This window comes from Peromyscus leucopus, chromosome 19 (genome assembly GCF_004664715.2).
Source record: "Peromyscus leucopus breed LL Stock chromosome 19, UCI_PerLeu_2.1, whole genome shotgun sequence".
Classification (NCBI taxonomy): Eukaryota; Metazoa; Chordata; class Mammalia; order Rodentia; family Cricetidae; genus Peromyscus; species Peromyscus leucopus.
Window position 1 is genome coordinate 22,008,642 of NC_051079.1, and position 13,616 is coordinate 22,022,257.

General features: G+C 54.5%; 1 protein-coding gene across 24 annotated transcripts in view; it reads left to right on the forward strand.

The window, feature by feature from the left end:
• Bin1 (bridging integrator 1) overlaps nt 1-13,616 on the forward strand; it is a 60,569-nt gene that overhangs the window by 31,320 nt on the left and 15,633 nt on the right. For 15 of the 24 annotated variants that reach the window (XM_028867053.1, XM_028867057.2, XM_028867056.2 and 12 more), the window contains exons 3-9: nt 4,968-5,022; nt 5,150-5,244; nt 5,667-5,762; nt 6,821-6,928; nt 7,625-7,717; nt 12,533-12,618; nt 12,762-12,837. In XM_028867053.1, coding sequence (XP_028722886.1) covers nt 4,968-5,022; nt 5,150-5,244; nt 5,667-5,762; nt 6,821-6,928; nt 7,625-7,717; nt 12,533-12,618; nt 12,762-12,837 — 609 coding nt within the window. The remainder of the gene's footprint in view (nt 1-4,967; nt 5,023-5,149; nt 5,245-5,666; nt 5,763-6,820; nt 6,929-7,624; nt 7,718-12,532; nt 12,619-12,761; nt 12,838-13,616) is intronic. The other 9 variants (XM_028867059.2, XM_037197040.1, XM_037197043.1 and 6 more) reach the window with 1 other exon arrangement.

Below are 13,616 nucleotides of genomic sequence, written 5' to 3' on the forward strand. Positions count from 1 at the left end.
GTAGAAGTCTCTTTAAAGCAGGCTGGGCTGGTGGGGAGGGGGGGCAAGGAAGCTCAGAGGCAGGAGCTGGGGTCCCTGTGGCCTGGCCCAACAGAGTGGCACTCCCTATTCTTCCCACAGTGTTTACAGGCATGGGTCTAGGATTTCTAAGTTCTTGTGTTCCAGAACAAGGCATTGAACCATCAGCACATGGACAGTGATAGAAGCAGAGAACTCTTCTGAGTGAGGACGTGGATGAGAGAGTTAGGAAGAGTTAGAAGTTCGATGACACTTACTTGTGCTGGGCAGATGGAGACCGCTGTACATGTGTGCTTTTTTTTTTTACACATGCTCTGTTTCAGGTCAACCTTGGCTAGAAGGGCTTTCTTTCTGCCGGTTGGCTTCTGTCAGATGCTAATCTTCAATGCCTTACTCTACAGTCACATCAGGGTCACCCTTGCTAGGTCTCTGCTCCTGGGCAAGCCCTCCCTTAGCACTCCTTGGTAGAGGAGGCGGGGGGGAACGAGGGCCTAGACCCAGAGACCAGGGATAAATAAAGATAACCATGGAGTTCTCCTGGCCTGGGGCACACGCTACCCTGGGCTGGTGTGGTATCTGACTGTGTAGGGTCAGGGGTGGTTTTGAGAGTACCATTTTACGGTCTCCCTTGCATCTCAGCGGCCCTCACTTGGCGGTTATACAGGTCTGGAACAGCCTGGGGTCCTGGGGTGTGTGAGGGATGACTTGGCAAAGGGTTGCGAGTGAGGTGTGGATCGGAAAGGGTATGGGGGCTGTTCTCTATTCTTGAGAGAGAGAAAATCCAGGAGCTGTAGTGAGCCTGGTCCTCTGCCAGCCTACAGAACTGCGATGAGAGCTGGGGTGTGGGAAGCCAGAGCTACAGCGTCTTCTGTGCCTCCAGCTGGAGTCTTCAGCATAGTGATCTCAGCTCTAGGTTACTGTAAGGCTGACAGTGTGTTCAGTCTTCAGGGCAGTAGGTCTCCTTCAGTGTTCACTTCTTGTGACCTGTGGAAGAGGCAGAGGTTGCCTGCTGTTACTTCCCCTCATGGTGACCCAGGTGGATGGCTCTCTTTGGACCCAGTTGGTGCCAGTCACACGTAGTACCCTTGGCCTTTGCCCTGTCCTGAGTGACTGTAATAAGCAGACTGGTAGGCTATGAGGTACTTGGCCACTAGGATTGAGGTTTACCCTTTGAATATGCTCAGTTTATCCACACAAACGTTCCTTACAATACCATGCTATACAGAGATGATGGTAGTCTCATGTAAACAGACACCTCACCAAGTGGCGAACTATTGGGCAGAAAATTCCACTGGGGAATCCTCTCGAGTGAGGGCGCTTTGGGAGCAGGCTTGACCCATGCTTCTGGGTCCTTCAGCTGTGGCAGGCTGGGAGGACGGTGCTATTGGAAGTTCCAGACGGTCTTTGAGAGCAATGGTCAGTGCCGACCAGTGCAGCAGAGGTACAAGAAACTCAGTGGTCGCTGGAGCCAGACTCACATGGAGGGCCGTCTCAGAGTCCCTTTGCCAATGAGGACCCCTGCAGAGGCTTGAGATGCATAGCGGTGCAATCCTGGGGCGGCCTCCAGAGTTCCAGTTTTTCGTATTGTTCCAGTGGGCGTTAGCTCTGGGTTATGGGAGCTCACAGCTTAGGGCTGCTTATGAACATTATAGGAGCTGCCTTCGGCTTGGCTCATATCGGAGCTGCCTCGTGGTTGGCTCCATAACAAATCTTGCGAGCATTACTTTATTCCAAGTTACACAAAATGGTTTCACTTATGTCCTAACATGGGTCCTAGGGAGACTGCCTGTTCCTTTCATCCCACGGGACTGCATACCGCATCCAGGCCCACCAGAAGCCAGCGTGGGCTTCCAGGCTGGCTGAGCTCTTACTTGTAGGGCTGTTCTAGGCTGCCAGGCCCTAGGGCTCACTGAGATGCGAAAGCCCTACTCTTGGCTCCGTTTAGAGTAACATCCTGTCTCTGGTGCAGAATGCCCAGCAGCAGCAAGAGTTGGGGCTGAAGCCAAATGCCCCCTAAAACCACTAGGACATGGGAGCCTCTGTCTGAAGGCTTAGGGTGGGACCGAACAGGGGAAGGCCCAACAGGGGTGTATGGAGGCTGACTGGGCTTGGCCTCCTCTGGCTCTCTGTCAGGCCCAGACTAACACTTAAGGGCCCAGCCGAGCAATGTCCCAGAATATTCTTCCCCAGCTGAACTCTAATAACATTGTGACCGGAACCCAGGAGGTTCTGGAGAATCGTTGCCCAGCAATCCCGGTTAGGGGATGACTCTTCTGGGTAACCCCTTGCTCAACTGAGTGCTGCTAATCTGCTCACAGCTCGGTGCCTGGGAGGCAAGAGGGGCCTTGGTACAGTCTGCAGCTTGGGTAAACTGAGTAATCCAAGGGGACCTCGTGCTTGGGTACAGTGTAGGGGGCATGTGTTGCAAGAGATAGGAAGGGGATAAAGATGTGGCTTGGGAGGAAAAGAAGCTGGGTCGGGAAGGTTCTGTGGCACCAAGTAACGGTCTCGCATCACCTTCCAAGCACGCTTTAATCCTCATCGTTGGCAGCGGAGCCTGGAAGGTGTTAACGTGAAGCAGCTTTGGAGAGCTGGGGTTCTTCCTGTCCAGTGCTTCAAGCTCTGCCTCCTGTCTCAGAGCACTTCTAGGTTGGGCTTCTGTTTCCTCGTTTTGTTTGTGCTCAGTGGGCCTTGAACTTGGGTGTTCAAACTTACATCTGACCAGGGTTACACACCAGCCAGGTGGCCAGCCTCCCTTCTCCGCATGTTGCTGGTCCGTGGACTGAACTAACTGCGGAGTGAAGATATTTCTAGAAAAATCAACACCAGCCACAAACAAGATTCTACAAACAAGAGCAGCCCAGTGTGCTGTTTATAGCTCATCCGCGTTATGAGTAACGTGGAGACGGTGCGCGGTCCACAGGAGGATGTATGTGGGTTCTGTGCAGATGCTGTATCATCTCACAGAAAGGGCGTGTGGTGCGTCTGTGGGTGTGGGTGTCTGGACCGGGTCCCCGGATGGATCCTCAATGTTTCTCAGAGTGCAGCTGTGAGTGTGAGCTGTCCCCTAGGGGACTGACAGAGTGCGAGAGGGGGATTTTGTTCCTCTCCCTCTCTCTGTTTTGTGGCATTTCGCGTGGTTTTTCCTCAGCTGCCACTGGCTGCTGGTGTCCTCGGCTGTGCGACGTGAGATGTGACATAGAGTACAGATGACAAAACAATCGAAGGATTCCACCCAAGCCTCGCGTAGTGAACCAGTGAGCTTATTGTAGGGAGCAGGGGTGACTCAGAGGCAGCTGTGTACTGCAAAGCCCACCCAGTGTGTGTGTGTGTGGGGGGGGGGATGACTCACTCGCCGAAGCTGCATCTGGAGAGTTTCCCGACTTGCAGGCAGCATGGCTGGCTGGAGACTCTCCTCTCCCCAGCAACTGTTACTGTTTATATAACGTTGGGGAGGGATCTTATAAATCTGTACATTTTAGGAATTCTTGGGAGCCACTGTAACCCGTTACCCACCTAGCCTGAACCCTCTGGCTGCAGGTGCTCCCTGAGTCTCCCGGGCTTTGCACCATGCTGAGTATGTTGCTGACCTCATGGCATCCTTGTCAAGTGGTGATAGTGTTGTTGAGAGGATGGTACACAGAACTGTGGGTACCTGGGGGAGAAGTGCAGGTCCCAGTAAGGAGGAAGGACCTGCTGGCAGGGGGCAATAGAGGTTGGAGGCGGGTGGGGTGAGCCAGGAAGGTGGCCAGTCCCCGAACGCCCTTCCTGGAGGTGGACCAGTATGGACAAAGATAATTTTCAGGTCAGAGTGTTGCACTCTCTAGGTCTTCTGTGACTAGTCATGGCCATGTCTCCTTCCCTCTCCTCCAGAGTGAGAGGGGGCAAGATGTTTACTTCCGGAGACACCACCAGCCTCAGCGGCATGCCCCTTCCCCAGGGTGAAGCCCACCTCCCGAGGGCTGACATCAAGGCTCCGGGGGCTGGTGTCTCAGCTGAGCTGTTCCCGAGTACTTGTGACGTGCCAGGCGGGGTCAGTATTTGTTCTCTTTTCCTGAGGCTCAGGGAAGTATATTGACTTGCTTACGGCATGACCCCCAAACTGTGTGTTCTTTCCCTTCTCACATGGCTTCTGGAACCTTCCAATTAGCACTTCGGGTAGTCTGAGGACTCTCACCTATTGTAACCCTCCTGGTACCAGTATCTCAGCATTCCTGGTCCATTTCTATACCACAGGTTCCATCCTTTCTGCTGGCTCTGTTGCCTCAGGAGCTCAGGAAGCTTCATAGTTGGCTAACGCTTTTTCTACAGTCCCTCTGGTCTGGGCTAGAGGCTCTTAGAGTTCTTGGAAGTATTTCTGTACTTCAGCAACCTGCTAGTACCATTTCCTTCTGGGCTTTTCTTCTCCTTGGCGCCTGCCACCCTCTGTCCATCAGCACCGTGGCCCCGTGAAAGCTCACCGGACCCTCCTGCCCTTCCTTTGGGACTGTGGGAGTCCCTGTTCCGAGGTGCAACCTGAAGTTGCAGAACGAAGTGCCTGCTGGTCCTTGCACCCTGTTTCTGTGCTCATTTGTCTCTCGCTCACTGTCATCTGAGAGTCACGCCGCTTTGTTCATGGGCTCTGTGTGGATGGTACCCAGCAATACCCCCGTGTGACATCCACTGTGCAGGGGTCTTGTCTTCCAGCCATTCTTACACCACAGAGCGGTGGCTGACAAAATGGAGCTGTGGGGGGCGGGGCTCCCAATGAAGGGATTAGCAAGGACAGGCAGAGGGCCACAGCTGGCTGTCCACAGCTGCCATCCTGAGGTTCCAGCTTGTAGGGAGAACATGGGTTGGTGGCTGTTGGCAAGAGGGAAGCCTGGTTTGTCATGAGGTGGGTTTTAGGAAGGAGAGGGTTGGTGACCGCTGTCCCCAGGCCCTGACCTAGTTCTTGGATCTTCTGGCAGACAGAGGGCACCCGGCTGCAGAAGGATCTCCGGACCTACCTGGCTTCTGTTAAAGGTAGGGTACGTCTGTCTGCAAGGAGCTGGGGCTGCAGAGACTTGGGGCAGCTGGGCCCCGTTTGTGGTGCTGATGTCTGGATGGGGGATAACGACTGGAGTCTGTGTACCTCCTCCCTACCCCACAGCCATGCACGAAGCCTCCAAGAAGCTGAGTGAGTGTCTGCAGGAGGTGTACGAGCCCGAGTGGCCTGGCAGGGATGAAGCAAACAAGATTGCAGAGGTAAGCATGGGAGGGTTGGCCTTGGTTCTTCCCCCGGGGCCCTTTTGGCCTCGGTTTCTGTCCCCACAACATCTCACCCTCTGGTGCAAGCTATCCTGATTCTCCGCACTCATGGGCGATGTAGCCTTGGCCAAGTTGCCTTCCGTTTCTTCAGGCTCTGCTTTTGGTCCTCTTCACACGGGAGTTTGAGAAAGTGGGTCATGGCTGTCCCTATGTGTTAGGGCGCATGAGTTCCAGTCTTCCTTGCTGACCCTGCCAGTCTTTACTGTATTTGAACCTGGTTGTCATTCCCTGGACACTGCAACCTCAGAAAACCAAGGCTCTGAGAGTCCACAGAGCTTTGAGGTGATGGGCTCCAGAACCAGAGCTGGGGACTCTGTGGCTTGGCTCTCTGAAGCACTCTTCTTGGTCCCATGTTTCAGAACAATGACCTGCTGTGGATGGATTACCACCAGAAGCTGGTGGATCAGGCTCTGCTGACCATGGACACCTACCTGGGCCAGTTCCCTGACATCAAGGTAACGGGACCTCTTGGCCCATTGTCTTGCTTTGGCTTGGATCTCGTGGAAGGAGCCGGGGTCTGGGAGAAGCCTATAGTGCAGGTGGGAGGTGACTGGCCTGCGGTCAGGTATCTGCTTAGCCTGGCAGTTTGTCTCTTCAGGACTGGTGTCTCTGTGACCATCCCCTGGCTGGCTTGTGTGACTTCCTGGGGGGGAGATATAGGGCACGGAGGATACAACAAAGAAATTATTTTACCCCAGTCTAGATGAGTTTCTTGGGGTTATGCTTACCCTCCCATAAGTCACAACTTACAAAGCTCCGTCCCTGGAGCTCCCGGTACAACTTGAAGACAGTGTGGCAAACCAGAGCGTTTTCTCTTCCCAGTCATTGTTACCTCTTACATAACCTCAGGCAGGACCTTGGATGTGTGTGAGGTTGTGTGTAAGACCCAAGCATATTCAAACCAAAGATCCCCGTATTTATGCTGCGTGTTTGGTAGGGTGTGTGTTGCCTGTGAACTGGTGTGTGTGTGTGTGTGTGTGTGTGTGTGTGTGTGTGTGTGTTTACATTATTGAATGCTTAGAAACCCGATTGCTTCTGCTGGAACTGAATATATGCTTGGAGCCTGGAACGCTAAAGTCTCCACCAATCCAATGAGCCCCCAGGTGCCGTGTCCACAGAGGCTCAGGAGTGCGAGGAGCCTCGGAGGGTTAGGAGGGAAGTCTGTCTCCCTTATGGGCTCCAGTGCAGATACGTAAAGCCACTGCTGGAGTGGTTCAGGAGAAGATCTGGGGCCCGAGAAGCGTCTCTAAAGATCCCAAGCCTGGTGGAGGAGGAGGTTTGGTTCACAGGACACTGGCTGGGGGGGCTCTGAGCCATGAGTGCCTGCTGCCAGGACAGTGGGTGCCACAGAGAGGGCCGGGTGCCCTGCCGAGTGAGCTTTCTGCCCGCAAGGAGGCTCTGTTGCCAGCTTGGGGTCTACTTCAGGCCTGCTTGGTTTACCTTGCCTACTTTCTCTGGGCCCAGCCTGGGCATGTTTGAGCCCCCATTGGGTCCTCCTCTCTCTGCTCCCCAGTCACGCATTGCCAAGCGGGGGCGGAAGCTGGTGGACTATGACAGTGCCCGGCACCACTACGAGTCTCTTCAAACTGCCAAAAAGAAGGATGAAGCCAAAATTGCCAAGGTAAGGGCTGGGGCGGGGGGTGGGGGGGCAGGGAATCAGAGAGAGGTTAGTCCAGGGTTCCCAGCTGTGGGTGGGGATGGTGCTGAGCCCAGAGCCAGACAGTAGAAGACCCTGTGGGTGCCGAGGCAGGCAGAGGGGTGGTGGTGGTGGGGGGCTGCTGCTGGCCTCTTTCTGCCCTTTTGCCCTGCTCTGAGGCAGTTTTCCAGAATGAGAATAGACCCAGCTTGGGTTTCCCTGGCGTGGTGCTTAATGCACAGAGCGGAATTCTGTCATGGGATCCGATGTGACCCAGTCTTGCTGGAACAAGCCTGTGGGCTGGTCACAGGCAGGGCTGGTCTCGTAGTCCCGTGGTGGGTGGGTGGGTGGGTGGCACAGCCCTGTGTGCGGAACCCCTCGACCCTGCCTATTATTCCTCTTATCATGGTTATGCCTCCTTGGGCACGGGGTGGGGTGGGTGGGTGGGGGTGGGGTTCCCCTTATTTTCTCAGCTGTGGGGGTTGGGAAGGTGGAGATGCAATACTTGCTGCGGGCTGGCCTCTGGTCGGGGGCGGGCTTGCCTGTCTCCGTGTGGGATTGTGGGCTTGGTGTTTAATTATCTATGTCTCTTGTTTTTTTTTTTTTTTTCCCTCCCACCTCCTTCCTGTCTCTCCATTCTCCTTTGCCTTGACCTCTCCTTCCCTTCCTCCCTGCCCCCAGCCTGTCTCGCTGCTTGAGAAAGCCGCCCCCCAGTGGTGCCAAGGCAAACTACAGGCTCATCTTGTAGCTCAAACTAACCTGCTCCGAAATCAGGTGATACTGGCTTCTAACCTTGCACGTGCTGGCGCCTTCTGGTCTGTTGTCCTCTCCCGGGTGTCTCTCTGCCCAGCCTCTGCAAGCCTCCCTGGGTTAAGGGAGGGCTTATCTTCTTTCTGGGGGGGTTTGGAGCCAGACAGGGCTGGAGTCGGGGCTGGAGGCCTGTGGCACAGGGTGGGGTGAGGTGGGCCTTTCAGATGCCTCTCTGAGACTCCTGTTTTAGACGAGACTGCTGACGAGGTGTCCTGGCAGACTGGGGCCTAGGAGCTGTGGCTGACCTGGGCACCCACCCAGGTCTATGCTTTCTTCAGAGGGCTGACATCCGGGACTGCCCCAGCCAGGAACACGTTTGAGTTTCTGCCTTCCTTGGGGACTCCGACCCTGTTCCTTGAGCTGTTTGGAGCCCCAAAGTTATTCTGGATATTCTGAGGAGACATGTCTGCCCCCACAGGCACTCTTACTCCCAGGATCCCACAGCTGGTTGTAGCTGATTGGGGTGCCTAACTCGAACCCTGGAGTGGTTAACCTGGTTGTTGGCCTGAACTCCATGTAGGTGGTCCTTGCTACAGAGGACTTGGGACCCGGCTATTGGAGGAGCCTCCAGGAGGTCTCTTTGTTCTGGCTGGGATGCGAAACCTGTCAGGGAGACCTGGGTCCCAAAGGGTCATCCTTTGGAGGCTACATGGGAGAGGAAGGTTTTAAGGGAGTTCCTACTGGACTCTGGGCCATGCCACTACCCTGCCAGTGGACCTACAGTCCTCTTGGTGTCCTGAACCGGAACTGACTAAAGTTTGGCTGGGGTCTGCTGGAGGAGAGGCAGGTAGACCAAGAGAAGTGGGCCACATTTTTTTTTTTTCCTTTCCCATCTTGCTGAGACTCAGGAAACCCTTTAGAGTGGGGATGAGGCAGGTAGCTGAGACTTGACCCAGGAAGAGGTCGGATTTCTCCTGGACGGTGCCCCATTTTTCCTGGGCCACCTCCTGATTTCATCATCTCCAAGCACACATATCAAATACTCAGGAAGGGGAGGGAGGGAGCCCCAGCCTGACATGGTTAACTGCCTACTTTCTGGCCTGCCCACTGCCTAATTTCTTGAAGGCCTAGGCTTCGGGCTAACTTTGGAAGCACCGAGGTTAGGATCAAGGTGACTGATCACTCGGAGCCTGTGGGCACGGGCTAACAGGTTTGGAAAACAGTCAAGCAGTCTTGGGAGGTCAAGCAGGAGGGGTATCAGGAGGCATGTGGGCTGAGGGAGGTAGCGGGTAGAGCTGAAACCAGGTTTATATGTGTACCTTCCCGACAAGGTGGAGTACTCTGAATGAGTTGGAGAGGCCCCTGGGGTGTCCTAAGGCCTGGGATGGGGTCTGCCTGATGCTTTAGGGCTCCCGAGACATGTGTGTGTGTGTGAATCCTGCTTGGGAGGGCCCTCATTTTACTGTAGGGGAGCAGCAGGGGAGACTGAGGCACAGGGTCACCTTTTCAAATGCTGGCCTGTAGATGGTTCATTTTTTTTTCCCATGTGACTTCTCTTTTTGGTCCCTCCTCTCCTAATGTTACCCGGGAAACTGGAGCAGCTGTGGACTTGCCCTTGTCACCAGTGGGCAGCTGGCTGACTGTGAACTTGAACTTGGGACCCTAACCTGCCCTGAGGGTGGACTTGACTTTAGGAGACCGGGTCCTCTGCCAACTGAGCTTGTAGAACTGACTGGCTTCTTATGGCCCTGATTGGTCCTGGGAGCTCTCCAGACATGCTCCAACCTGCAAGACTGGCCCCGGTCTCTAGGCAGCAGCTTGCTTTTAGAATGGAGAAGGGCACGGGGGGGGGGGGGGGGGGGGGGGGGGCTGCAAGGCCTCCTGGACTACCCACAGCGCTCTCCTGCCCCGACACTCCTCAGTGCTTCCTAGCGTGTGGTGTTCATGGTACAGTGTGGATAGCCGCTTTCCGAGTGCTTCCTAAAAGGCCATGATATGAGGCACCCATCAAAGGGCTGAGGCCCTGACTTCGGGAGATTTAAGGTGGACCTGTCCTTGTTCTGTGCGGTGTTGCTGGGGCACCGGACCTCCTGTGCTGAGAGTCTCCCGGCTCTGATCTGACCCCTCCCAAGGGAATTATTTGTGTTTAGGTAGACGTTTCCTCCCTTCTCGTGTGTGTGTGTGTGTGTGTGTGTGTGTGTGTGTGTGTGTGTGTGTGTGTGTTGGTCAGAGGACAACGTCAAGTGTCCTCAGGCACTGTCTTAGTTATGGTTTCGATTGCTGTGAAGAAACAGCAGCTTGGGGAGGAAAGGGTGGCTTACACTTCCACATCACTGTTGCTCATGGAAGGAGGTCGGGACAGGAACTCAAACAAGGCAGGAACCTGGAGGCAGGAGCTGATGCAGAGGGGTGCTGCTTACCTTCTTGCTTCTCATGGCTTGCTCAGCCTGCTTCCTTATAGAACCCAGGACTGCCAGTCCATGAATGGCCCTACCCACAGTGGTCTGGGCCCTCCCCCATCAGTTGCTAATTAAGAAACTGCTCTACAGGCCTTGCCTACAGCTATATCTTATGGAAGCGTTTTCTCAGTTGAGGCTCCCTCCCTTCTCTCAAATGACTAGCTTGTGCCAAGTTGATATAAAACTATCCAGGAAGCTGGGCAGTGGCGGCGCACGCCTTTAATCCCAGCAGGGAGGCAGAGGCAGGTGGATCTCTGTGAGTTTGAGGCCAGCCTGGTCTACAGAGTGAGTTTCAGGAAAGGCGCAAAGCTACACAGAGAAACACTGTCTCAAAAACAACAACAACAAAAACAAAACAACCCCCCCCCCAAAACAAAACAAAACAAAAAAACCATCCAGGATAGGCACCATCTACCTTATATTTTTTTAATTAATTAATTAATTTTTTTTTTTCGAGACAGGGTTTCTCTGTGTAGCTTTGCGCCTTTCCTGGAATTTACTTGGTAGCCCAGGCTGGCCTCGAACTCACAGAGATCCGCCTGGCTCTGCCTCCCGAGTGCTGGGATTAAAGGCGTGTGCCACCACCGCCCGGCTATAATTAATTTTTTAAAATGTGGGCGTGCATATGTGGAGGTCAGAGAACAACTCTGTGGAGCTGGTTCTTTTCCTTCCATCCTTCCATGGGCTTCAGGGATTGAACTCAGGCTGTTGGGCTCCTGTTTAGAGTGTGTGTGTGTGTGTGTGTGTGTGTGTGTGTGTGTGTGCCCTCAGAGGCTAGAAGAGGGAGTCAGATCACCTGGAGATGGAATTAACAGGGGTTGTGACCTTCCTGATGTGGGTGCTGGAACTGAATCTGGGTCCTCTGGATGGGCAGGAAGCACCCTTTAACCTAACTACTGGGCCATCTCTCTGCCTCCTGCCCCTAAATTTAAAGTGGGTCCTGAGGGATCAGACTGAAGTCCTTATGCATGAACACTAAGCACTGAATTTCCTCAGCTGTCTTCCCAGACTCGCTTTTAAGGGTTGTTCCCTGTGTTTTTAATTAGATTCTAATGCCATCCCCTCAGGAGCCCATGTGTTATCTGGAGTGTATGGTAATCAGAAGCCCTGGAGGCCCCTTCTCTTATTCCATCCAAGGCTCCAGCTTGGGGTACACTGGGGCCGGGTGCTCGGAGGGCTGGTCCTGGTGTACCTTAAGCTGGGTGGAGTCACCTGGAGGGAAAAAAAGTGTGATTTTTGTCTGAGTGGTGTTCTGGCCAGCTGTGGTCCCACACCAGCCTTGAATATGAGGCGCCTGGGCTGTGAGTCAGACCTGAATCTGGGTCACTCTTATCAGCCCTGTCTGGGTGACTCACAGCTCCACCTGGTGCTGGGGTCTAGTACCACCGCTTGGAAGATGTGAGCCCTCTGTAGAATAAGAGGTGTAGGGAGAAAGAATCATGGGTACTGGGCATGGGCACCTCAGCCCAGCTCGCTCCTCCCTGCCTAATTCCTTTGTCCTTCGTAGAAGAAATTGAGCCATTGCCACTGTCCCTAATTGGGACAGGTCATAGGAGAGGGATTTGTGGAGTGGGGGAACCTTCCCCAGGAAAGTAAAGAGAAGCTGGAAATGAAAACCTAGCGGGCTTTGGCCCTAAGAAAGCAAGTAGGAACCATCGGGAGGTGGTCATAAAAAGCAGTAAGGTGCTAGCTGAGTCTCAGGGCTGACGCTTGGCTCAAGGGAGTTAATGCAGGCAGGGTTCTGTTGAGTCTGGGGTCTGCCTCTGTGCTCCAGCTCTCTCGGTTGCTTCCTTCCAGCCCCCGACCCCCTCTGTGTATGTGTGTTTCGGCGAGGGATCAAGTTCCCGTACTGTCCCCGAGAAGCTGTCCACAGTAATGTTTGGAGACAGGATCTCTCACTGGGACCCGAGGCACACTGGTTCAGTTCAGCTGCTGGCCAGTGAGCTCCAGGGATCTCCCCAGGCGCACCTCCCCAGAACTGGGATTTCAAATGTGTTGTTCTACCACGTCGGGCTTTTTATGTGGGTGCTGGGGATCAAGCTCGGGTCCTCCTACTTACCCTGAAAGTATTTTACCAACTGAACCATCTCTCCAGCCTTCTTAGTGATCTGTCTTCCCTCTAAAACCTCCTCTTTTAATGTCAGCTCAGCTCTCTCATTCCCAGAGTCTCCCCTTAGGCCTAGCTGTAGGAGCCCCTAGGTCTCCAGTGGCAGGGTCTGGGTGGGTAATCCACATCCGGTCTAGTGTCTACCCTCTTCAGGTTCTGGGGCCTGCCACCAGGCAGGCGAGGGTACCAGCGATTGGGGGTAGGTCGGCCTCAGCTTCCCCAGGGCAGGAGTCCAGACAGAGGCTGACATACCCCACTGCCTCTCCATCCCAGGCAGAGGAGGAGCTCATCAAAGCCCAGAAGGTGTTCGAGGAGATGAATGTGGACCTGCAGGAGGAGCTGCCATCCCTGTGGAACAGGTGAAGTCAGGAGGGGTCCATATACCTGGCGGCCAGCCTGGCCCTGTGTCCGCCTGCCCGCTCCGGGGCTCTGCGGCGGCTCTGAGGATGCAGCCCGCAGTCACGCGTGGTTTTCACCCTATCCCCTCCTCTCAATCCGGCAGCCGTGTAGGTTTTTATGTGAACACGTTCCAGAGCATCGCGGGCCTGGAGGAAAACTTCCATAAAGAGATGAGTAAGGTAGGCTGGGTGATCTGCGGCTCGAGAGGGCCGGGCGGAGGCAGGGGTGGGGAGCTTGGGCACTCCCGAGGACGGCTGTGGGCGGTCCAGTCCAGCCCCAGCCTGCCATGCCCTGTCCTCTTCTTCTTGCCTGGACCCACATGGCTGAAACGTGATCAGCCCCGTCTCTAAGTATGATCATCTTCTCAGGCAACTCTGAGAGCACAGGGCTAGAAACGGCGGTGGATGTTTTCCTCCATCTGTAGGAAAACAATAAATAAGGGACCAGAAATTTTTGTAATAAGAAAAGTCTCCTGTGTTTCTTGAGGTAGTGAATCAGCTCATACTTCTGTGCTGTATTAGAATGGGCGCTGTGTCACACAGCCCATTGGAGACCCCTGCTGGGAAGGGGCCTGGCATCAAGGCATGCCTGGGAGGCAATGACTCCTCAGTAGGACCTAAATGTCCACTGACGGCTAAAGCCTAGCTCTTTCTAGCTAATCCTGGGTAAAGGGAACAAAGCCACGCTCTCCCCGTCCTGGTGGCTGTTTTGACTTTGTCTCTTGGACCCAGAGAGATGAAGTGATGAAGGTGGACCCCAGGTTTGGGGGCTGTTCCTGAACACAACCCTACTGTTGAAGGCCCCTCTTTTCTTCCCGTTTTTTTCCCTTCTCCTCCTAAAAGACGTGAGGCAGAGCACCCAACAGTTCGGACTACTGAGATGGCTCAGGGGGTGGAGGTGCTCATCCCACAGGCCTGGTGGGTGACCCGAGTGTAGTCCCTGAAATCATGGTGGAAGC